The following is a 26,530-nucleotide window of genomic DNA, read 5'->3' on the forward strand; positions in this document are numbered from 1 at the left end:
ATATTTGAATATTAATTGTTTTAAGCTTTATTAATCATCATCATTCCTTGTCCCCTCCCTAGTTGGAGCCACGATTCGCATTCGCGGAGGAGAAGAGGTGTTATGGGTAGGTATAGGCGGCATTTGGTTTTGACTGAGTAAATATCCGATCTCCAGACAGCCTTCACACTGTTGAATGTGGTAATATTTACCAATAAAAAGTTTCACAATCTTTTTTACAATGTTTATCCGAAAGGTTTAATTTTTACTCACTTTCATGGCAAAAGCAGGTGTTTTGGTTTCCATTATAAACGTCGCGCCTGGCTGGCGATCGAAGAACGACTAATTACTCGTTGGGCATGGCTGAGCGCTTGGGCATGAGTTAAGTGTCATAATTTTAGAGGGCTAATGGCATATATGTGTATTTATATGTCAATGATAAAACCGTATTAATTTGTTTTTATTTGTTTTTTTGCAGATGGCGTTCGCGAACAAGATTACATCAAAATAAAAAATAGAATAATATTAACAAGCCCTTTGAAAGTTCATTATTGAAATTCCGTCCAAATAAATGTGATAAGCGTTTTGAAAATGTTTCTAGAATACTTCTTAGTTAAGATTAAAAAACGTGTCGGAGAGTTTTTGAATTTTGACAGCGCCTGTCAAATTCAAGGTGCTTAGATAAAATCCGCGGGAGACTTCGGCGCGGTGGACCACAGACAGTCAACAATATAAGATGTGAATTGAAACCATAAATGTCGTGTTTATTGGCCAGTAATAGTTTATAAGGGGTGTATTTTTTTAATAAGTTAAAAATAGTTTAAATTAATTCGATTGTGTTAATTGTAATTAAGTTGTGTGTAATAAGAGCCAGTATTTTTAAATTGTGTCTTGGTTCAAGAGTAAATTCAGTGCTTCTCGGGATTTGACAAATACAGAAAAGGTAAATATTATTTATTTATTTAATATACAAACAATTTAATATAATGATAAAACAGAAATATTCACATTTCACTTTTGGAGCCACGAGAAATTTACTGCCTGATTAATTGAGCAACAAAATAGTACGGCGCGCTAACCACAGTAATTTATATATAGAGTGTTCTTTAAATCCTGTCATATCCAAAACCACAATGATCAGTATGAGCAAGAAGACATATTAGCATATTTAAAATAATATTTAGAACCAAGATTTAAAAATATTTAAAAAATAAATGATTGCTTACTTCTGCGTTTGTTGAATTTTATTCGTTCTAAAAAATAATTTGATGTGCCAATATGTCTTTTTGCTCATACTGATCATCGTGGTTTCGGATGTGACAGGGTTTAATGAACATCCTGTATATAATAATGAATCGCCGTGTTGTGTCTCGCAAAAACTCGAAAATAACTTGACAGATTTACGTGCAGTTTTTTGCAAATTTTCTAATTCACGTCCTCGAGGTTTACAAATAATAACATCTCCAATATATTGAGTAGAAAATAAGTTAGAAGCATATATGTATGTGTTTTCATCGATTTTCCAGGGTTGCATTCGACTGAAATGCATATTCCAAAAAATTTGGAGAATGTTGTTTTTTTTGTAAATTAAAAAAGTTTGTTTTTTAGCGTTTTATTTGAACATTTTACAACAACAACAACAACAACAAAACAACAAAACAACAAACCATCACGCCGTTTCCCCGTAGGGGTAGGCAGAGAGGATAGAACGCCATAACACTCTATCTTGGCATACAGACCTCGCTTCCTCTACATTCATACATCTTCTTATGCACGCACGCCGATTATTCCTACTTTTGACATGTCCATCTTCAAGTATTTGATGGACTTGATCGTGCCACGTCTTTCTCGGTCTTCCTCGTTTTCTGCATCCATCAACATTTGCATCGTAGATCCTTTTAGTCGTTCTTTCGCTGTCCATTCGCTCTACATGTCCAAACCAACGCAGCACCCCTTTCTTAATTCTGTCAATAATGCATGTCTCAGCCTTACACACTTCACGGATCTCGACATTTGTGCACCTATCATACATCGTTTTACCACACATTCGCCTGAGGGATCGCATTTCGACAGCATTCAACCTACTTTCATCATTATTTTTCCAATTCCATACTTCGCTCCCATACATTAGAGTTGGAACTAGAACTCCGTTGTGAACTGCTAGTTTAGCCTCCTGCGATAAACATTTGTTTGCCAAAGTAGATTTTAGTGCACCGTTCACCCTGTTCCCGGCACTCACCCTCCTTTCACATTTTACATGTTAACATATTTTTGGATTAATGATTTTTTGTAATGTTTAACAAATTTAAACCGACATGCGACATCGAAACATTTTTGAACAACGAATTCTGACACAGAATGCACCACTGCCGGTAAGTAGCGTAGAGTTTGACATTTGCAAAAAGAATTCTTTATTTGAAAAAGTATTATATCATATTTTGGAATTTAACCACAAACAAGTACCGAGGTACCTACCTATGTAATTAAATCCAATATTTGAATATTAAAAATGTTTAGTTTTGGAATTCAATCATAAACAAGTACTTAGGTACCTACATATCAATAAAAAGTATGTTTTCTTTTATCCAAAAAGTTTTTGTATGCTTTTACAATACAGTCATTTTTCTTTTATTATTATTTATTTATTTATTGACAAACTTATGCAGTCCATTCGAACAATGGTAAACACATTTTCTTATACTAAATAAATACATGTACAAATAAATTAAAATACAACGAAATAAAATTAAGACTAGGACAAAAAATAAAAATTACTACCTCAAGACAAGATCTGGTCTATCTTAGTTCTTTCTTTTCTTTTGGTTTTGAATTAAATGTTAAGGTCACGTCGAAACACGGCTGACGATTAAAGAATGACTCAATTCGCGTTGGGCATGGGTTGAGTGCCATAATTTTAAAGGGCTCAGAATAAATCGCGCTCTGAATTTTCTTAATTAACTTTTAAAAGTTAAAGTTTAAAAATAGCTTTTAAAAGTCCAAAATAAATAACGTGTGTAATTAATTACGAAAAAAATGTTTGTTCAAACAGCTTATAGCAGACAAGTTTACTTTCGGGCAGGACAACGTCTGTCGGGTCCGCTTGTTGTTAATAAAAAATAGTCGATCGAAGCTAAACTAGCAGTGCGCAACGGAATTCTAGTCCCAACACGTATATACGGAAGTGAAACATGGAACTGGCACATAATGAATGAAAGCAGAGTGAACGTGGCGAAGTGCGATCTCTTAGACGAATTTGTGGGAAATCTTGTATGACACGGTTCATCATTCCCTTTCCGCACCTAATGTTGCATAGGGGCACTGCATCGGTATACAAATCGCAGCGTATCTTAATAATTTTTGTTACATGAAGGTAAGATGATTAGTCTTACCTTTCAGGCGCCAGTCCTGGGACTATGAAATATTCTAGTGTAAAAACACCACCAAAGGCAGAATGGTGAATGTCACACAGCGTGTAAAGTGGCCATTCAATCGAGCCAACGAAGTCGAAGGTCGTAAGCCCTGTAAATGCCGCCCATATTTATACATCTATATTCCTTCAATTCTTTCATCTATTGATGTTTGTGAAGTTAAAGAGCTGTAATCTTGAATTTAATTATTTCACCTACATACTAGGCAACGCCTGAAATTTTTTCAATTTCTATACTTCTTCATGGACCAGGTGGATTTATAAACAATATTTTGTTGAGAAATCTACGTTCTCTAAAATGTTATTCATCTCTGTTGTAACATGTAAATATTAAAAGCTCCCTAAGGAGTTGAATCCAGTGCTTGTCTACAAAAAATTGTGGAGACATGTTTTCATACATAAATGTAAAAAATAAATTTAACAAAAACACGTTGCAAGAAAGACGCGACGTTTTTGTCCTTGGTTGTTGCGACATCAAGATTCGTCAATGTTTGATTATGTCCAAATGCTTGCAGACTGGCTGGATCTCCTCCCTAGGGAGTTGTTCATATTTAAATTTATTTCAACAGAGAGGGAAAAATTTTTGAGAAGGGAATATGGAAGTCTAGGCATTTACAGGGCTTATGACCTGTCATTGGCTGGTTTAAGTGGCCACTTTACACATAGGCAGAATGGTGAATGTTACACAGTGTGTAAAGTGGCCACTTAAACCAGCCAATGACAGGTCATAAGCCCTGTAAATGCCTAGACTTCCATATTCCCTTCTCAAAAAATTTTCCCTCTCTGTTGAAATAAATTTAAAATCAAGATTCGTGATAATGTTCTAAACAAATTTCAATGGCCGGGAACGAATAAACATGAATCGTGACGTATAAGGGGCGTGGCTAATAAAATGACCGTCTCTGCGGGAATTCAAAATTACAAATTTAAAAATGTTTTTAATTCTACTAATAATTAGCAAAAAAAAATATTTACAGGACAGTATTTCATAGACCTTTTTCACTTTAAAAATGTACAAAAAAAAACGTGATATTTTTATATTATTTTTCGCAACTATCTCAATACCTCCTTCAATGGAGATTTCTAAGTTTGCTTATAATACCCTCACTATCTTAACATGAGAACGCTCAGTATTCATTTTCTATTGCACTAGTTTTATCCCTGCGCCTCGATTATGAACGCTATCTTCATCTGTATATATCGAGACGGTATACTTAACTTCTGTACTATCTGTATCTTACCTCGTTATTTTTTTTATTATTATTTTATTGAAATAAACGGCACTTAGTGCCTTTTACATATTAGTTACAAATACAATTAAATATACATACATGGAAGCATAATTATAAGTAATACAGAGCATTTAAAACAATATTATTAATTTAGAAAGTCTAAGAAATATTTTTATTTTATTTTATTTTATTAGGGAAATCAACAGTTCTACATACATATTTTTAGTAAACATACAGATATAGTGTATAAACTCAGAACTAATAACAGATTTCCACATAGTATACAAAGTTAGTAAAGAAAATATATATTACATATCAAATAAATACATACAATTTATACATATAAAAATGTTATTTTCATGTACTCAATAATCAAAGATTTTTTAAGTATTAATTTTAAGAACATTAAGTTACTGTAAATTGGGCGGGATAAGGACAAAAATGCTTGAAGAGAAGATAAGGAGGGGGGGGGAGATGTACATATTTATTATTATAATGTCAATAAACTAATATAAACTATATAAAAGAATAAAATATTACCAGTTATAGAACTATCGATAAAAAAAGATAATTTGGTATTTGAAATACTTTGAACCAGTCAAAAAAATAACCAAGAAGACAATTTTGAATAACATTAAAAAATATATATATATTTATGTATTATTATTGAAAACTAATATTTAGGTAAATAGTATATGTTTATGTATAAAAATATATAATGATGTAAAAAAAATGATAAAGAGAAATATTTTTTACTTATAATTTAATTAAGAAAAGAAACGAAAAAATAAGAAAAAACACTAATAAAGAAGTTTAAAACAAATTTTTAACAAAAGTAACAAATAGTTACCTGGAACTATTACCAATAAAATAAAGAAGAAGAGCCGTTCTATATGTAATAAATTTCATCAAGTTATGTCATACCTACTTGTCATATCGACATCATATGATCGAAACAAGCCAATGAATGACCGCAAACAATTAGTCCGCGTTCCTTACGTCATTAAAATTAAAAATAGTTCTTATTTATATTTTAAATAGGCTTCTGTGATAGAAAGTGCCCACTTCAAAGCGATTGTAAACTCCAATAAATCTCAATTCAAGCAAAAAAAGCTTGCTTAAATATGATTTTTATATGACTTTTAACCATTGCCAAAACGATATGCTTAACGATCGTCTGCATTTATCTACTGCAGTAGTACTGAGTGATTACAAGGCCGACTCTCCATACGTTCTCTCAGAAAGATAGTTAAACAGATGGAAAAAATATAATAACCAAATTATTTTTTTACAGTGGTAACTTTCTAACGCCTAGATACTCTTATATGTTAATAGGACAAAATCTAGCGACATTATTTTCGCATCTAGGCGTTCGTTTTATAAAACTGACAGTTATGTCGGAATTGAATTCGACTTTAAAATTTATTTATTTCTCTTTCATTTTTTGAATAGGCTTTTAAGAAAAAAAGTGCCAACCTCAAAACAATTAAAAATAAATCATAATTAAAGAAAAAGTTTCTCGGCGGAACATATTTTTGTCGGTACAAACCGATGTACTTACATCAAAACTTGATGGTGGGGCATCGGTAGTATATCTACCTATATGTAGTCGGTCAGAGAGACTTTTATCTTCAACTATGACGTCATACTGAAGCTATGTCATCTTAGAGCGTAGATATGTGTACCGTTACGTACGCTTCCCCTTGTTTCATATCGATGAACCTACCCAAAACTTGGTGGGGGGTCGGCAGTATATCTTTATAATCGCTAGAGGGAATTTATCTTCAACTATACCGTCAAGGTGAAGTTATGACGTCTTCATCTTCCCATCGTAATCGAGGCCCTGATATTGAATATGTTTACTTTTTTATGCAATAAATTTATAAAATTAAAAATTAATAAATATATTTTTTTTGCTTATATTTTCTTTTTTTTCTTCCTAGTTCAGTCGTCGCTCACAGCGCGCAAAATGTACCGTGGAACAATTTCGATTCAAAATATTTGGGAAGGGTCTTCCTAACTTTCCACTTCATGGTTTACATGGTAAGTTTTTTTATTTTGTTTTATAAATAACATTTTAACCTTTTCTGTCCCGCTAGGTATTGCAATGGCAGTTCCGAGCAGGACGCAAAATTTTAGGTACCGTTTAGAAAATACAAAAATAAAAAATATGTTTTTTCCAATATTTTGAGTTTGTCCAAATGCTTGTAGACAAAAGACTTGATTTCACCCCCTCTGGAGTCATTAAGATTAACAAATTACAACAGGGATGAAGAACATTTTACAGAAGGGATATGGAAGTCTAGGCATTTACAGGATTTACAAGATTTTGTGTTACGTAAACCTTGACGAAGAAGCTTGTTTGCTTTGAAACCGGTCGGTGAAAAATAAAAATTAGTGGTTAAAAACAAAGCTGTTTTATTTATTTTATTATAATGAATAACCACAAAGTTAGTGCTTCAAATATAAACTTTAGATTATGGAAAGATTACGTCAATAATTCCATTCCATTTGGTTTACAAATGCAGTGCCCTATGCATCACTGGGTGCGGAAAGGAGAACGATGATAGTGGATTCACTGACGCAATTATTCCAAGTCTCCAAACTGACGAGTTTACGTATAGGTAATTATAATTAGGTATTGGACGTTATTAAGCAACCAACTCCTCGGATACTCATAGTGCGGCATGAGCGATCGCCCGCAGCAATGTCATGAAGCCTATTACCAATAACAAGTAAAACATAACGCTTAATTTATGTGAGAACCGAACTAATCTTCAATCTACAGAGTGTACGTTTCACTTTTAATTTTTGCATTCATTCGGAAATATTATTATAACATCTTTATTGGTGTTTATCAGACCTAAACATCGGGGAACGGTAACGTGAGACGAGGACGGCCGAGGAAGACGTGGCATGATCAGATCAAACAAAATGTTAAGTCTGGTCATGTCGAAAGCAGACAGAACCGAGGGCATGTATGACAAGATGTATGAATGTGGAAGAAGCTAGGAATGTACGCTAGGATGGAAGTGTGTGGCGGTCCATTCTCTCTGCCTACCCCCACGGGGAAGTGAGGCAATGGAAGTTGTAGTAGTCGTACATTTTTTTAATATAACTGTATTATTTTTTTCATATTATTTTGTTTTTATTTATTTTATTTTTATAATATATAAATATTTGTATTTTTATTTTATTTTTTACCTGCAACTTCTAAATGCCTAACATTTCTCAATTTTAAATTTAAATTTAAATTGCTTTTATTTTGATACCTGTTACGTACAATTTTTCGACTGTTTTTACAATTTTAATTTGTAAATATTTTTATTTTCTGTATGCAATAAATGTAAAAACTGATGTTTTTTTTCCTAATAAATAAATAAATTAACATATTACAACAGAGATGGAGAACATTTCAGAGAAAGGAATATAGGTTCGGATAAATAACTATTTATCAACCAGTATTGATGTTACATCGGGTGTACCTCAGGGTGCTCATTTGGCACCCCTGCTTTTCAATTTGTTTATTAATGATGTTGCTAAATCATTCTCTTACTCTCGTTTTTGGCTCTTCGCGGACGACAACAAAATTCTCCAAATAATTCAAACTTTACAAGACTGCTTTCTTCTTCAATCAGACATTAACTCTTTTAACCGATGGTGTAAAGTCAATAAATTAGAACTAAATATTAAAAAATGCAAAATAATGTCATTTCATAGAACAAAACAACCAATTTCCTTCGAGTACCTATTAGAAAACTCCAAAATTGATGTAGTCAAGTCCATCAGAGATTTAGGAGTTGTTTTGGACTATAAACTGACATACAACGAGCATATAGATAATACAGTAAATAAATCACTGAAATTACTTGGCTTCATTAACAGAATATCCTCTGATTTTACTCAAGTCCGTACAATCAAAACTCTGTATTGCTCAACTGTTCGCCCTCTTCTAGAATATGCCTCCGTGGACTGGTCTCCATTCTATGTCAATCGCATAAATCACATTGAATCAGTCCAACATCGCTTGCTTCGAAAAATATCGTGGATGCTCAGACTAGAGAGAGATAATTATTCTTATGCTGAAATAGAGTCAATGTTAAATATTTCTAGTCTACAAAAACGTAGAACTAATATTGACTCCATATATATGTTCGGCATACTAAATGGTATAATCGATGTTCCATCATTACTGGGACAAGTAAAATTCAATATTCCGACTCGTAGATTGAGAAACAGTGAAGTACTGTTCATCGATCAGCATAGAACAAACTATGGCCTAAATTCTCCAATGACCCGCCTTTGTCGTATTGTTAACTCAAGACAGGATCTGGACTTTTTTGGTTTAAGTTTACAACGATTTAAACGAGCACTAAATAAATAGTCCAGATCTTGTCTCGATGTCCCTTATGTTTGTCAATGCTTCTTTCTTTTTTTTTTATGTTTTAAACCATTTTTTTATTGTAATATTTAAACCTTATAAATTGTATACATGGACAATGTCCGTTAATAAATAAATAAATAAGTCTACGAAGTTGAACTGGAAGTTTGTTTAGCCGCATACTGTTCGGTTCCGCATTCTCCATCTCCGCCCAACGCATCTCTTATTTCCCCGCAAATTTTAACACAGATCAACGGATTCAGTCAAATAATATCCACGCAAATTATAATCGCCACCCCAGATACAATACTGGGGAATGAACGTGTGTTACCTGATCGCTTAATATTATTTTATCGGGGCAATTCTTTAAGCGGTTTATTTCTAAAATTTGAACTTTATCTAATTTTTTACCTTTGCTCCATGTGTGAAGGAATTTAACATTTGTATTTTTATCAAACACTAGCGGACCCGGCAGACGTTATCCTGTCCGAACGTTGGCTTACCTGCCATTAGATTTTAAAAAAAACTTTTCATTAATAAGTAGGTACCGAGGTACTTGCAGTGGCGAGCCGTGATTTATTTTATAGGTAATCTATTAAAAATTTTCATTAATTTGTACTACATATAAGTACTTATATGACATGTAAGTAATGTAATTATAAATTACTACTTTTTCTGTGGTTCTGTGAAAATCAACTCAAACAACAATTATTACTAACCACGCGATATACGTAGCTTTATTCTACACTATTTTACTAGAATACTAAACTTCTACAAAAGTTTATTAACAAATACCACAGTGACATTCGGCAGATATTTCCATTATGATCTGTCATTGACATTACTGTCAAGACTTGAGCACTGGCCGATTTCTTTTAAAATGAATAATGCCTAAAACGGTCACTGCGAACGCCACTATGTGATACATAATATGTCAACGGTATCCCATCAAAGAAAAATAGTCCTTCGGAAATAATGTTCGAAATACAGTGGTGCCTCACACAACGAACTTAATTCGTTCCAGGAGCAAGTTCGTTATGCGAAAAGTTCGTTATGTGAAACGCGTTTTCCCATAACAATACATGTTAAAAAAAATAATTCGTTCTGTAGCATAAAATATGGTAAGATGACATAAAAAAAAGATAAATTTTTTGTTATTATTTTTATTTAGATACATCTAAAAACATAATGAAAAAAACACACATTTTTTAATTTTAAGAAATAATCGAATCTTGCACATCTTCATCCATTTTCCGCTTTTTGGCCGATGGTGCAGTGAAAAACCTGTCCAAAGTCGTTTGTTTCTCTCTTTTCTTCAACATCTGCCGGAAATAACGGACAAGAGTATCGGAGTACAGGTCGTTGATCCTGTTTGCTTCAGCGGAATCCGGATAGTGGGCATTGGTAAACTCCTGAACTGCTTTCCATTTGACCAGGATGTTCTTGATGTCAGCAGTTGGAATTGGTTGATTGTTTGATTGTTGCTCCTCGTTATCAGATGACGCTTCCCTTTGAGCATTGTCCTGTTGTTGGGCCAGAAGTGTTTGGAGCTCTTCAGTTGTCAGCTCTTCTTTGTGTTCCTCAATAAGCTCCTCTACATCCTCTTCAACGAGTGACTAACGGCTGCCTGCGCGGAAGGATGCAATAAATCGGCAGTGATCGTGTGAAGTGGGCGACTTCGTTGTGTGAAGCGAAGTTCGTTGTGTGAAGCGAAGTTCGTTGTATGAATCGTGAAATGAACGAAAAGGAAGTTCGTTGTGTGCAGCGTTCGCTGTGCGAGGCGTTCGTTATGCGAGGCACCACTGTACTAGTTTCCAAATAGAGAATCTTCTAAAAATATTTGTAATCTGCGAGTTTGTTTTAGTTCTAAAAAAGCCGACTTGGGTTAAAGACGAAAAATACCGTGTACTTTTTTGTATGGAAGAATAAGCTGAGGTAATCGGCTAGTTTCATTGTTCAGTAAGAATGGGCTGGGCGCCGGCACTGGGCGCACTTTATAGATATTTTTTTGTAGAAAGATATAAACGGTGATTTATAATAAATAACAATTACTTTATTTATTTTCCCATAAACACGGTTACTATAAATTATTATTATTAAAAGTAAAATATAATGGTAAGCTGTGCATAATCGCTTACTTTGACGATTTGCCCCTGGGTACTTGTTCGTGATTGAATTCCAAAACTAAAAAATTTTAATACTAAAAAAATATCGAATTTAAGTATTTACCTAGGTACTTGTTTATGGTTGAATTCCAAAACATAAAATAAATATGTTTTCAAATATGGAACTCTTTTTTGCAAACGTCAAACTCCGGTCGTCTCACCAACAAAGAGGTGTAGGTACTTATGTAGGAATACGACTTTTTAAAATGTATTGAATTTAATATTATTTTAGTTCTACCAAAAATTCAATAAAAATAAATAAATAGGTAGAAATTATAAGGAATTTAAGGAAAGAATCTGATTGAGATCAACAAAAAACAAACGCTGTTTCATTCAAAAATATTTTTTTTTTATTCACAAAAAAAAAACGTCTTTCCATTTCTTTCCATTTTTTGCCAAAGCATTCTCTTCGAATGCAAACCTGGTAGATCGATGAATAAATCATGTATGCTTCTAACTTTTTTTTGCATATTCGAATGAAGATTTTAATATCTACGAACACGCACAGCGCAAAGATCTATATTTCTCTAAAAACCGCACGTAAATATTTTAAGCCGTTTAGGAGGAGTATGGTGACATCACACGTACAGAGGAATTATAAATATATATTTATTTATTCATATTTTTCGCTTACAAACTATAATTAATAATAAAAATAATGTGACCTCACTGGGGTTTCCCGTGCCGAGGACACTTAACAATTTAGTTTTTTTTAATTACATTTGAAAATAAACAAAGAAGACTCACTTAAAAAACAAACATAATTAACAAATATTCAGACAGTTTTAAAAACAAGGTATTTATGTACATCTATATTATTTATATTACAAAACACACAATGAAAACAACAAAATATATATATAAAGATATGATTTGACACTTTTATTATTATTATTATTATTATTATTATTAAAATGCAGTTCCACTAAGAAATGTCAGTAGAAAAACTTAATCTACTAAATAAATTAAATAAAATAATAAATTAACTTATTCTGTCTCTTTGTGCTGGTAAAGAGAATGTTTGTTGGAACTAGGAACACTCGTTATAATGAAGGAAAATGTGTTCAATGTGAGAGGCGCCCGATGCTGCGTGCATCGTTAATATGGCACTATAAGATGTACCTTTATATCGGCATGGCACTGCCATATTACCCCAGCACTTAATTTATCCGCACTGCCGTCTGACACCTAGTTTAGGGCTTACAAAACCGTATTACGTAGCACGCTTACGGTAAACACTTTAGATTTCGTAGGCACATATCATTTTTCTTATTTTATTTCATTTTATCATTATAAATTATACCTGTTTCTTTTTTCTATTACAATCTACTTATAATTTTTAATATTATAATATATTGGTTCCCGTTGTCCTCTTCGCTATACCAGATTAAATTCCCTTTTTTATATACCAACTTGTAAAAACAATTATACCTCGAATTCATTCATTAGACGTACCTGTAGAATTATAATGGACTCAGTATTCTGCCGTCATAAGAAAGACGGACGCATCTAACATTTTTTTCGAAAATGAGTTAAATACATATTTGAAATCAGGAAAAAAATACGCATATACTGGTACGAGAATTATTGTCCTAAAATAATCACAACCCTATTTCATTAATAAATTAGACTAAACTGCAAAAAGTCTCGGAGATTACTTAATAAAAAAGTCTGTTCTGACTTATATAATTATTAAAGGCTGATTAAAATACTTATTTTTTCTTCTATTCCGTTTTTAAAAACATCTGAAATGAATGTATCCACTCGTTTTCAACTAAATTTAAGATCTGCTGGTAATTTCAAAGCTAATTGATTATTAGGTCGGCGTTACTAGTTCGAAAAACAGTAAATGGCCAGTGACGTCTATTTTATTTAGTTGTGTAGAAGCAATTGGCATATTAACACTAAAAAAGAAAGACGTTTACTTAATTAAAGAAATCAAAAGGAATGTCCCAGAACTGCCTTATGTACAAGGGAATACAATTATTTGAGGAAATGCCAGAAAGCATAAAAAAATAAATTAATGTAAATATATTTAAAATTAAATGTAAAAAGTATATATGTGAAAAATATTAGGTAGTATATAGTGTAAATAGTGAATATAATTAATGAAAATGTACATATGAAACAGTTAATATTATAAATTAGGATATTAAGTGTATAATAGTGATAAATAATGTTAGAATAAGTGAAGATGTAAATATTGTGTTGTAAATATATATTAGACTATGTTACATAGAACTAAATAAATAAATTATTAAATAAAAAGGGCGCTCCTAGCTAGAAACGTCTTTTTATTGAAGTATAACATATTTTGTGTTTTTTTTACTGAAAAGAAGATGAAAATATTAATTTTTAAATATATGTAAAATTGATTAAAATTAATATATAAATTCCGTTAGGACAAACCATAATACATACTGTCGCATAATAATATACTTAATTTTTGTAGTATTTTTCACACAGCGAATTTTTCAATCTCCGAGATACAAAATATTTATTTTCTCCGTTTTTTTGTTTTATGTAGAAGCGTCCTTCTTTCTTCATCATCATCATCATCAGCCGTCTCTTGTCCAATGTTGAACATAGGCCTCCCCCTTTATTCTCCATATTTCCCTATTCTGAGCCAACCGCATCCAACCACTTCCTGCAACTCGTCTTATGTCATCAGACCACCTTGTCTGAGGCCTGCCGACACTTCTTCTACCCGGTCTGGGTCGCCATTCCAGGACTCTTTTGGTCGCTCTAGAGTCTGTGATTCTGGCTATATGACCAGCCCAGCTGCATTTCTGGTCGGCAGCCCTATGGGCCACATCGGCGATCTTTGTTCTCGCTCTAATCCATGTATTGGTTTTTCCGTCTCTCAACGAAATACCCAGCATTCTCCTTTCCATGGCTCTGTGTGTCGCTGATAATTTGTGTAAATTTTTTTTCGTGAACACAAAAGTTTCACAGCCATATGTCAGTACCTTCTTTCCTATGGCGGCAGTATTGATATAGACATTTTTAACTGCGCGTTGCATTTATACAGAAAATTTCTTCATGGAGTTGATTATTTGGGATAGTTGCTGAATGTACATCTTGAGTGGTTCATGCTATGCATATGTGCCGCATGTAATGTATATGTTTGTGTATGTTCTATATGTGCGTACATGTGTGTGTGCGTAGATGGCTCGGAGTGTGCATTCGGTATTTTTATTTATAACCAATGATAACCTCCATGGAGAAAGCAAATGTTAAAAATTATTATTTTCTTATTTATTATATTTTTTTGTCCCATTTAATGTTTACGTCTTTTGCATAAACACTATTTTGAGTTTGTCCAAATTTTTGTAGACAAGGACTGGAATCAACTCCCTGGGGAGCTGTTTATATCAACATATTACAACAGAGATGAAGAACATTTAAGAGAAGTCCAGGCATCTACAGGGCTTATGACCTGTCAATGGCTGGTTTAAGTGGCCACTTTACGCACTGTGTAACATTCACTATTCTGCCTATATTTGAACATCTATATTCCTTCAATTCTTTCATCTGTTGATGTTTGTGAAGTTAAAGAGCTGAAACCTTTATTTATGCGGGTGAGATTCATCTAATTGAATTATTTCACCTACATACTAGGCAACGCCTGAAAATATTTTTTTTTCAATTTCTATACTTCTTCATGGACCAGGTAATTTATCAACAATATTTTGAGTTTGTCCAAATTTTTGTAGACACGGACTCGATTCAACTCCCTGGGGAGCTGTTTATATCAACATATTACAACTTCTCTTAAATGTTCTTCATCTCTGTTGTAATATGTTGATCTTTTGCATAATTTATGAAAACGTAATTGGTCTTTTTGTGTTAGAAAATTGTTGTTATTAATATTTATTATGTATGACTATGTTTTCTGAATAAAATAAAACACTAAAAAACTAACTTTCATAAAAGAGACTAGCTCTTGTGCTGGGAGAGTGACTTACACTGTTATATTTATTTGGTAATTTGAAGTTATTTATTGTTATTTCGAATATTCATGAGAAAAAAATCTACGGATAAAAAAGAAAAACAGAAAATAATTATTCAACAATACTAATTAAAAAAGAATGCTGTTTTTACTCGGATTCAGGTTTTTTAAAAATAGTTTAGAGTTCATTGGGGTGATTAAGGCTGTAGTCGGTTAAAACGAACGCAAAATTAGGAAATCATACGATTTTGCCATTTTAAAACGAATGTATTTTTTAATCGGGCAATAATAAAAAAACGAAAAACATAAATTGGATAAAAACAATATTTTTTAAAGGTATTTTTGTTAAAAAATATCCTTTAAAGTTTTATTTAACTAAAATATAATGACTTTTAGACCGGCAGATTCGCCATTTCAAATTTAGACTAAACTTAGGTATCTGGGATCTCAAAAAAGACTAAGTATTAAACAAAAATTTGCTGTAATAATTTGAAGATAATACATTTAACATAAAAGTGGCCGCGGCCAAATTTATTTTTTTCTGTTTTAAAAAAAAAAAACCTAATTTAAAAACCCCATACATTTTTGTGACATTTTCCTTTTTTTCTACTTAAAATTATGCCTCCGGTAATACTTTAACGAAAAAGTTATTGAAATATTTTAGTTGAATTCTTTTTTTTAGAGAATTGTATTTTTTTTATAGAAATTAAAAAAAAATCATCTGATTGGGATCCATAAAAGCGGATGTTGTTTGTAAACATTCATAAAGAAACCTTTTTTTAAACACAAAAAAACAACATCCTTCCTTTTTTGTATATGCATTATCATCAAATTTAACCCTGGTACGTCGATGGAAAAAAAAAATATGATTCTAAATTTTTTTACATATCCGATTAAAATTTTAACATATATGAACATGCACACCGCAAAGATCTACATTTCTATGAAAACCGCACGTAAATCGGTTAAGCCATTTAGGGGAAGTTCGGTGACATCACACGCACAGAAGAATTATATATATAAAGATATCTAAATTTATTGCAACAGTGAGGGAAAACATTTTTGAGAAGGGAATATGGAAGTCTGAGCATTTACAGGGCTTATGACCTGTCATTGGTTGGTTTAAGTTGCCACTTTACACGCTGTGTAACATTCACCGTTCTGCCCATGTTTAAACATCCACATTTTCTCAACTCTTCCATCTGTTGACTTTTGTGAAGTAAAGGAGCTGAAACCTTTATTATGCGGGTGAAATTCATCCGGATGAACCAAATCACCTACTAGGCAACGCCTGAAAACAATTTTCCAATTTTTATACTTCTCCTTTTACCAGGTAGTTAATTCAACAATGTTTGAGTCCAAATGCTTGCAGACTGGCTGGATTTCCTCCCTGGGGAGTTATATACGGATATCACTATAAATATATCACTTACATTATATTATGTACCTTCTATGTAGGTACAAATAAATTATATTTTTTATAGCTTACCTGTAAATAAAATCACCGTTCGCCACTGATATCTCCAGGGAGAAAATGCGGTAATAAGTTTATATAGAGAAAAGTCAGATCGTGGAGCCTTTCAACGACAGCCCTGGTCTAGTCGTATCTCGTAGGGACGTCCCCAGGCAATACAAACGTGCTCTACATTCGGACGCGGATCTTGGCTTCCACTATCTGTACACATACTACAAAAGTAATACTTTACCATAAAGTTACTGTCGCCTACGCAACGTTCTTCCTGAGGAAACCGTTTCAATTTATTTATTTTATTTTAATAGATTTACGGACATTTAAACATACATTGTAACGACAACAATCAAATACAATAACATAAAATTAGATCGCAACAAAAAAGGAAATATTTAAAAATATACTTTTAAATTTACTCAAAATATATTCTTAAACAGTATAACTTAATATTGTATAACTGTATAGTAAATTTACTAGTAGGTAGTAATGTTATTGTTTATTTTTGCATAAAAATGTCTGCCTTAAAACAGGCTGTACCTAGTTAGGCAGACTAGACATGATCCAGAGAAATCTATTACCTAAGTGTGTATGTAGTAGATAAAGTAAATATTGTTATTTTTGTTAATAAACCGTGATTATTATTATTAAAACAATTTTTTGAACCCGAGTAAAAAACAGCATTCTATTTTAATTTGTAGCAACAGAGAGGGAAAATATTTTTGAAGGGATAATATGGGAGTCCAGGCATTTACAGGGCTTATGACACAGTGAGTAAAGTGGCCACTTAAACCAGCCAATGATAGATCATAATCCCTGTAAATGCATTGATTGCATTGACTTTACTACTATCATATTTTCTTCTCAAAAATTCCTTCCCTCTCTGTTGCAACAAATTTCAATTTAAATATACATATATATATGCTTTATCAGTTTTTCATTATATTAAACATTTTCTTCGACAATTGTAACTATTTAAGGGAGAAAAAATGACATTTCTTTCTTGTTTTTACCCTCATAATCCCAGTAAATGCATTACAATGAAAGCATCCACCCCTTTCCCGAAACTGTTCATAAAGACTTGAGTCTTTCTTCAGTTTCGCATATCAATTAAATTTTTATTTTTTTAAAACTAATTAAGCGAAAATTTAATATTTCTTTACAATCAAACCGCGAAAATAACAAAACAAATAAACTTTAAAAACTTTCATTGTACCCCTCACTGCAGTTTTGTCAGTTTGTGATCAATCAAATACACATGGTCAGCACAATCACCCTTTTCTATTTTCCCAGTATTACAGTGGAGGAATACAGTGTTAGTTCTAAATTGAGACCGCGGCCGTACGCTCTAGATCCCGCATCGGAAAGGAAGAAGAACGTAGTAATACAAACAAATCAATCAAACGACACGAAACCCAAATACATATAGGAAACATTAGAATAATTTGCCCTATACAACATGCACTCAATCAACAGAAGAAAAACAATACGTATCTATAACAAATCGCAGTGGAACATCAAATCATCAAGACACTACCGGCAAAATCCTAACGCAGATCCTAACATGATCCCTATCGAACTCAGGCGAAATTACTTTTCTTCATAGTACTGAATTCCTCGCAAAAACCATTTTCCTAATAAATATTTATTTCCTAAAATAATAAAGTAAATGCATTGACTTTCATAGTTTCTTCTCAAAAATGTTTCCTTTTCCATTGCAATAAATTTAGATCTAAATAGCTCCCCAGGGAGGAAATCCAGCCTGTCTCATTTGGACATACTCAAAACATTACTTATGGGAATCGTGAATTTATTGCCGTTATAATTACAGGATGTGTAGCTTCGGCTTACTTCGCGGTACCAGCTTAGTAAATTGATCGCCGTTTACATAATCTTTCGAATTAACGAGGTGCCCCACTAACTTTTCCGTCTCGTATGTATCGGACATAGGCGAGTGAAGCAAGTATAGCACCGCCCGCGAACGCAACGACGACCCACCGTGGGAACCAGCATTAACGCGGTAACTCACAATGCTCTACGGCACCACGATCTATTGCGAAATTTAGAATAACTAGAGTAAAACACCTATACAGCGAAATATTACGATTTAAAAAATTAAACCGCTGAATCTTTCCCGCTTTGTACTGGCATTTGTTATTCGTTTCTAACTGACCAAAGGGCCGCACTCGATTTTTTTCATTTATATTATAAACCTATATTCTTCAGCATCACCATTCCCTTTCCGTACCTAATGGTGCATGGGGCACTGCATCGGTACACCAATGAAAGCGTATCTTGATCATTTTTGTACATGAAGGTAAGATGATCAGTCTTACGCTTCAGATTCAAGTCCAGGGACTATAAAATGTTCTAGTGCGAAAACACCCTTTTAAATCAATATTTCATATCAACTACAACAACAAAAAACCATCGCGCCGCTTCTCCGTAGGGATAGGCAAAGAGGATAGAACGCCATATCACTATCTTTGCATACAGACCTCGTTTCCTCTACATTCATACATCTTTTCATGCACGCACGCCGATTATTCCTACCTTTGACATGTTCATCTTCAAGTATTTGATGGACTTGATCGTGCCATGTCTTTCTCGGTCTTCCTCGTTTTCTGCATCCATCAACTTTCGCATCGTAGATCCTTTTAGCCGTTTTTTCGCTGTCCATTCGCTCTACATGTCCAAACCAACGCAGCACCCCTTTCTTGATTATGTCTATAATGCATGTCGGGAATCGAATCCATGACCTCTTGCGTGGTAGGCAAACGCGCTGACCATAACACTACGAGGCCGACAAAATTAGATTCATATATCATTAATATTATATAGAAATAGAAAGAAAATTTAAAATTAATTAGAAAAAATGTGTTTTTCAAAGTTTTTAATAAAAAAAATCAATGTTATTACAAGTTTAGTTATTAGTTCTTAAGATGTTATGAACTAACTTCATCAACCATTAATAAATTAATAAATATATTAGTAGCCTTTAAACATGCATTTTTGTGCCTAGTAAAGTTGCTAATAATGTATCCTTGCAATTTTAAATTGTGAATTTTTGTTTGTCAAAAAATTTATATCAACATATTAAAACAGAGATGAAGAACATTTAAGTAGTTATTGTTTTTTTTTAAATACCATTGTTTCGTGTAGGAAAAATAGATCTACTTTTTACTAAATGAGTAAACAAAAATGTCGGCCTCGTGGTGTAGTGGTCAGCGCCTTTGTCTACCATGCAGGGGGTCTCGGGTTCGATTCCCGACATGGTTGACATTTTTATATCGGTGTTTTAACATAAGAATATTTCATAGTCCCTGGACTGGCACCTAAAGCGTAGGACTGAGCATCTTCCCTTCAGAAATGATCAACAGTCGCTTTAAAAAAAAATCAGTATTAAAAAAAACTCAAGTTTAAAATAACCAAAGGTGTAGAAAAAAAAACATTTTGGTTGTAATGCTTTTATGTTAAAAATAGGGGGTGCTCATATTTGCAACTAAAAAAATAAATCAAAAGGTAAAAATTAAATCTATAAAAAATATGAATTTAAATTAAATCCATCAAAATTAACATATTACAACACATATTATTTATTATTTATTTATTTATTTATTTATTTATTTAGTTCTATGTATTTACATAGTCTAATATATATTTACAACACAATATTTACATCTATACTTATTCTAACATTATTTATCACTATTATACACTTAAAATCCTAATTTATAATATTCACTGTTTCATATGTACATTTTCATTAATTATATTCACTATTTACACTATTTACTACCTAATATTTTTCACATATATACTTTTTACATTTAATTTTAAATATATTTACATTAATTTCATTTTTTATTCTTTCTGGCATTTCTTCAAACAGTTTTATTCCTTGTACATAAGGCAGTTCTGGGACATTGCTTTTGATTTTTTTTCCAGTCTTATATTTTTAGATCCTCTTGTTGCATAGTTATGAAAGAACTCATTATTTTTTAGTTTATCTTGAAAATATCTCGGAACTATTCCTTTAATAATTTTGTTTTATTTCATTGGCAACATTGAATTTGATTCTTTGATCAATTGTCATGATATCTAGAAGTTGAATCATTTTCTTAACATTTGTTCGTCTCCCACATCTTAATATTATCCTCATCGCTTTGTTTTGTATGAAGAACATTTATAGAAGTCTAAGCATCTACAGAGTCTATGACCTGTCATTGGCTGGTTTAAGTGGCCACTTTACACACTGTGTAACATTCACCATTTTGCCCATATTTGAACATCTATATTCTTTCAATTCTTTCATCTGTTGATGTTTGTGAAGATTAAGAGCTAAAACCTTTATTTATGCGGGTGAGATTCATCTAATTGAATTACTTCACCTAGATACTAGGCAACGCCTGAAAATTTTATTTTTTCAATTTCTATACTTCTTCATGGACCGGGTGAATTTATCAACAACTTAACTTTAACTTCACAAACATCAACAGATGAAAGAATTGAAGAAATATAGATGTTCAAATATGGGCAGAATGGTGAATGTTACACAGTGTGTAAAGTGGCCACTTAAACCAGCCAATGACAGGTCATAAGCCCTGTAGATGCCTAGACTTCTATATTACTTATATATTTAATTGCTTTTTAATATGGAAACTTCACTGGTCCATTAGAATTAAGTCCAATTGTGTAAAATATTAAACTTTGTAACTGTACTGTATGTTTCCTAAATAAAAGAAAATAAAAATAAAATAAAAATAAATTACCTTTTCTGAAATGTTCTTCATCTCTGTTGTAATATGTTGATGTTGTCAGCTCCCCAGGGAGTTGAATCCAGTCCTTGTCTACGAAAATTTTGACAAACTCAAAATATTGTTTATACCTTTTGAGATATTAAAATATGTAAATGAATAAGATGAGATGAAAGAAAAAATCAAAAAATTGTGAAAACGAAAAATAAAAATATTGCATTTTAATTAACTGACTAACCCTGACTCTGTCAAACCAAGTCATCGAAAAGGTCGAGAGTTTCAAATAAGTACCTGGGAGTATATGTTACGGAAAGTGACAGCTTTCGAAAAGAACTGGGAGTGCGGTTAGGAATAGCAGGCGCCACATTCGACAGTATGAAGGCTGTATGGAGATCGGATATTTACTCAGTAAAAACCAAATGTCGCCTGCATAACACCTATTCTCCTTTACGGATGCGAATTGTGACACCTCATTAGGGCCCAAATCAACAAAACACAGAGTTTTGAGAGGTGTCTCAGGTGTCTCTTGGATGTGCGGTGATTTTCTTTATAAGGAATGAAGTAATAAGAAGACGGACGCAGCAAACTCCGGTGACAACCGTCATCAAGCGGAGGCGATACGGTTGGCTTAGCCATAATAAAATATTAATAATATTTGTCTGATTTATAAAGCGCCATTTTTGTTAAAAATCACCTCAAGGGCGCTTGACGATTTTATACTAGAGTGGGCTGATGATGCATGAAGTTTTTTTATTTTTTTAGACACCAAAGTGAAAGGGGTCTAAAAAGTTGCATTTTGAATCACATTGAGCGTAAAAATTATTTAAAAAAATATTTCATACTTCTTTTGGCCCTCAACCGAGGTTTGAAGTTTATCAGTGTCTGAACATTTTGTAATTTATCTATATTGATAAAATTATTTTTTTGTTAGTAAAGATACTCGTATAACTTAATCTCATTACAAATTCGAACACGTTTTACAACTACCGAAATGCAAAAAGTTTACACTCCGTGGAACTGATTCCGTTGAGCGCCTGGCTAATATTGACGCAAACAATGGCTCATTTAAACAATGCTACCCATTTATCACAAAACAAAGTGCAACTCACGCCCTTAGATGCGTATTCAATAAGGTTTAATGCACATTATAAAATTTAATTGTACTGGTTTTCTTACCTAAATGCGAAATGATTTAGCGCAAAAAATCGACTTTTTCGAAAACTTCAAGCTCTGGTTGAGGGCTAAAAGTAGAATCGATTTTTTTTTTTAATGTTTTGCATTCCAAGTAATCCAAAAGGCAACTTTTTAGACCCCTTTCATTTCAAAATTCGGAAAAAAATAGTACTGGCCCACCCTATTGTATACTTAATCTTACATTCTAACTAAGCTAAAGTGACATATTATATTTTCTGATTTAAAATTGAGGGTATGATAAACTAAAGAAGCGAGATTTTAGTTGGGATCTGAACTGACTGGGACTGTCGATGATTCGTAAGTTTGAAGGCAATTGGTTCCAGGCAGAGGGGCCGGCAACGGCAACGGCAAAGGCAAAGGCACGATCTCCGCATCTAGTGTTTCGAGAGCGTCGAATTTCGACAAGTTTTCCTCTGCCTGAATCAAATGCCGACCTAAGAGTAGATTTTCTTTGACATGTAATTTTCCTAATACATAGGTCCTATAGGTATCTCGGAGCCATTTCATGAAGGGATTTGAATACTGTCCAGCAAAGCTTGTATTTTATTCTCTCTGGGCTTTTAAACCAGTGCACATCTTGAAGATGTTGTGAGATGTGAGAATATTGTTTTACTCCCGTATTAAGCCTCGCTGCTGCATTGAAAACAGATTGAAGTTAAGTTAACTTAATGAAGATACCAGTTTCAAAGATGTCGCGAAAGCGATGAAACCGGTCACTGGATATCCAAATGTGTGGATTAAAGTATCACTCGTCTTTTATTTCTATAACAAATTACAATAAACTTCCATCAAAAATTTTCACTTACAAACCTAAATGTTTTAGATTGAAGTTTATTAACAATATTTTGAGTTTGTCCAAATTTTTGGAGACAAGGACTGGATTCAACTCCCTGGGGAGCTGTTTATATTAACATATTACAACAGAGATGAAGAACATTTAAGAAAATGTAATATAGAAGTCTAGGCATCTACAGGGCTTATGACCTGTCAATGGCTGTTAGAAATTGAAAAAATAACATTTTCAGGCGTTGCCTAGTATATAGGTGAAATAATTCAATTAAATGAATCTCACCCGCATAAATAAAGGTTTCAGATATTTAACTTCACAAACATCAACAGATGAAAGAATTGAAGGAATATAGATGTTCAAATACAGGCAGAATTGTGAATGTTACACAGTGTGTAAAGTGGCCATTTAAACCAGTCATTGACAGGTCATAAGCCCTGTAGATGCCTAGACTTCTATATTACCTTTTCTTAAATGTTCTTCATCTCTGTTGTGAAGTTTATTAGTTTGGTATTTCCCCTTATACAAAGATCCGATAGGTATCTCGGAGCCATTTCATGAAGGGATTTGAATACTGTATATACCGCGGATGCCTTCTGAGAGCCTTATCTACGCTTGCAAACTTTATAAATTAATGATATTGTCGAAACATTAAAATATTCAAAAATAAGACTCTTTGCAGACGATGCCTTAATATATATATATCGGGAGAAAATTATAAAACAATTATGGACAGACTAAATCATGATCTAAATAGTGTATCACTGTGGCTAAAAATTAATAAATTAAAATTAAATGTTAACAAAACTAAATATATGAATTTGGGAAACAAAAGAATAGAAATTACACCATCAATTGTAATAGAAAATGAAAAACTTAATGAAGTCACTGAAATGAAATATTTAGGTGTTATGTTGTATTCAAAACTTACATTTAACCAAAACGCTAAGATGGTAATAAATAAGATTGCAAAAAAAATATCAATTTTGGGAAGGATCAGAAGATTTATTGATAAGGACTCTTGCAAAACTATTTACAAAGCAATTATTGAACCACACGTTAACTACTGTAGTAGCATTTTATTTTTATCAAACAAAGAAAACATAGATAAACTAACTGTATTACAAAATAAAGCCTTTAGAATCATTTTGAAAAAAAACAGATATACGAGGGTAAAGTCGATGGTAAATGAAATGAAATTATTATCATATAAACAAAGAATATTTTACAATACAATGATATTTGTTCATAAAATTATAAACTCTAATAAAAAACCAGCATGAACACGATCACAATACTAGAGAAAAGAACAAAATTAGACTTTCATTTAGGAAAAAGGCAAAGTCACAAAATTCCATTTTATTTAAAGCAATTCAAAAGTATTACGAAATGGAAAAAAATATTTATCAAGAAAAAAACATGTCAAAATTTAAAATAATGGTCAAGACATATGTGATAAACAATTTATAGATTAAATATATTTGCAATGTTATTATTAGAACACACATAACAATATGTATGATATGTGTGCCCTAATTTAAGATTTAAATAAAAAAAATCGGCAGATAGGGGTGTGATGTGATGAATTTTAAGTTCCCACGCTTATCGAACTCGATAAAATCAAACAACTTATGTACTATGTCCCCCGCATGGATCCAATAAACCTAATTGCCTGCTTACTACTATTTTTTTAGCCGCTGTCTCTGTGTTCAGAATCGTACTTGAGACAACGGAAAACCGTATCGAATCGTGTCTGCCCAGAACCAGCGACCAAAGAACGATGTTGAAATAATTGCCGTTAGAAACGCGTAGCGAATCGTGTGTTTATTTTATAAATAATCATATATGGCGGGCACGAGTACGTACTGCAATAACATAAGACTGATATCAACAATATTTTGAGTTTGTCCAAATTTTTGTAGACAAGGACTGGATTCAACTCCCTGGGGAGCTGTTTATATCAACATATTACAACAGTAATGTAGAACATTTAAGAGAAGGCAATATAGAAGTCCGGGCATCTACAGGGCTTATGACCTGTCAATGGCTGGTTTAAGTGGCCACTTTACACACACTGTGTAACATTCACCATTCTGCCTATATTTGAACGTCTATATTCCTTCAATTCTTTCATCTGTTGATGTTTGTGAAGTTAAAGAGCTGAAACCTTTATTTATGCGGGTGAGATTCATCTAGTTGAATTATTTCACCTACATACTAGGCAACGCCTGAAAATATTATTATTTCAATTTCTATACTTCTTCGTGGACCAGGTAATTTATCAACAATATTTTGAGTTGGTCCAAATTTTTGTAGACAAGGACTGGATTCAACTCACTGGGAAGCTGTTTATATTAACATATTACAACAGAAATGAAGAACATTTAAGAGAAGGCAATATAGAAGTCCAGGCATCTACAGGGCTTATGACCTGTCAATGGCTGGTTTAAGTGGCCACTTTACACACTGTGTAACATTCACCATTCTGTCTATATTTTAACATCTATATTCCTTCAATTCTTTCATCTGTTGATGTTTGTGAAGTTAAAGAGCTGAAACCTTTATTTATGCGGGTGAGATTCATCTAGTTGAATTATTTCACCTACATACTAGGCAATGCCTGAAAATATTATTTTTTCAATTTCTAATTTTTCAAAACTAAAGGTAGTTGGTAAATTTCAGTAAAGCGATTTTCGCAGTAATACTAATTTCAGTAGAAAAATTAGATTAAAATTAACAATATGAATGTCTGAATGTGAAGTGATGTAAGAGAAAAAAGGGTCAGCGGGAGTTTTATTCAAAAGCTTTCAATACACTATTTTTGAATAATTGTAATCCTGTATGATAGATATCTATATGGTTATACGAATGATTTTTCGTGTGTCGATATAAATCTCTCCTCAGACGTTACTACAAAGTTATGTCGTCACTTTTGCTGACATTTAAAAAAAAAATTTTTTATTTAAATTTTATTGTTTTCTTACAATAAACATAATAATAAAACAGAGTATTAAAAAAATAAAGCATAATTACATATCAACGAAGTACATATTAATAGAAAAATAGTAAACAAAAAATCGCACAAAGGCATGGCCTGTTCGTGGGTATATAAGAAAATGTTAGTGAATTTTTGCTCCTATAATAAACAATGGACAGTTATTATATTTTTGTACAACATAAGAAAGAAA

The 26,530-nt window shown here is 32.5% G+C and overlaps 1 protein-coding gene across 2 annotated transcripts in view; it reads left to right on the plus strand.

Annotated features, from left to right (window-relative positions):
• The window catches only part of LOC148275710 (uncharacterized), a 62,899-nt gene that overhangs the window by 10,711 nt on the left and 25,658 nt on the right, over positions 1 to 26,530 (plus strand). The window contains exons 2-3 of one of the 2 annotated variants that reach the window (XM_088235313.1): positions 458 to 922; positions 6,582 to 6,681. In XM_088235313.1, coding sequence (XP_088091439.1) covers positions 6,670 to 6,681 — 12 coding nt within the window. In that variant the 5' untranslated portion in view covers positions 458 to 922; positions 6,582 to 6,669. The remainder of the gene's footprint in view (positions 1 to 457; positions 923 to 6,581; positions 6,682 to 26,530) is intronic. The other variant, XM_088235314.1, reaches the window with a different exon arrangement.

Source organism: Micrasema longulum, unplaced genomic scaffold (assembly GCF_059751315.1).
Source record: "Micrasema longulum isolate JH-2025_06_02 unplaced genomic scaffold, ASM5975131v1 h1tg001358l, whole genome shotgun sequence".
Taxonomy (NCBI): Eukaryota; Metazoa; Arthropoda; class Insecta; order Trichoptera; family Brachycentridae; genus Micrasema; species Micrasema longulum.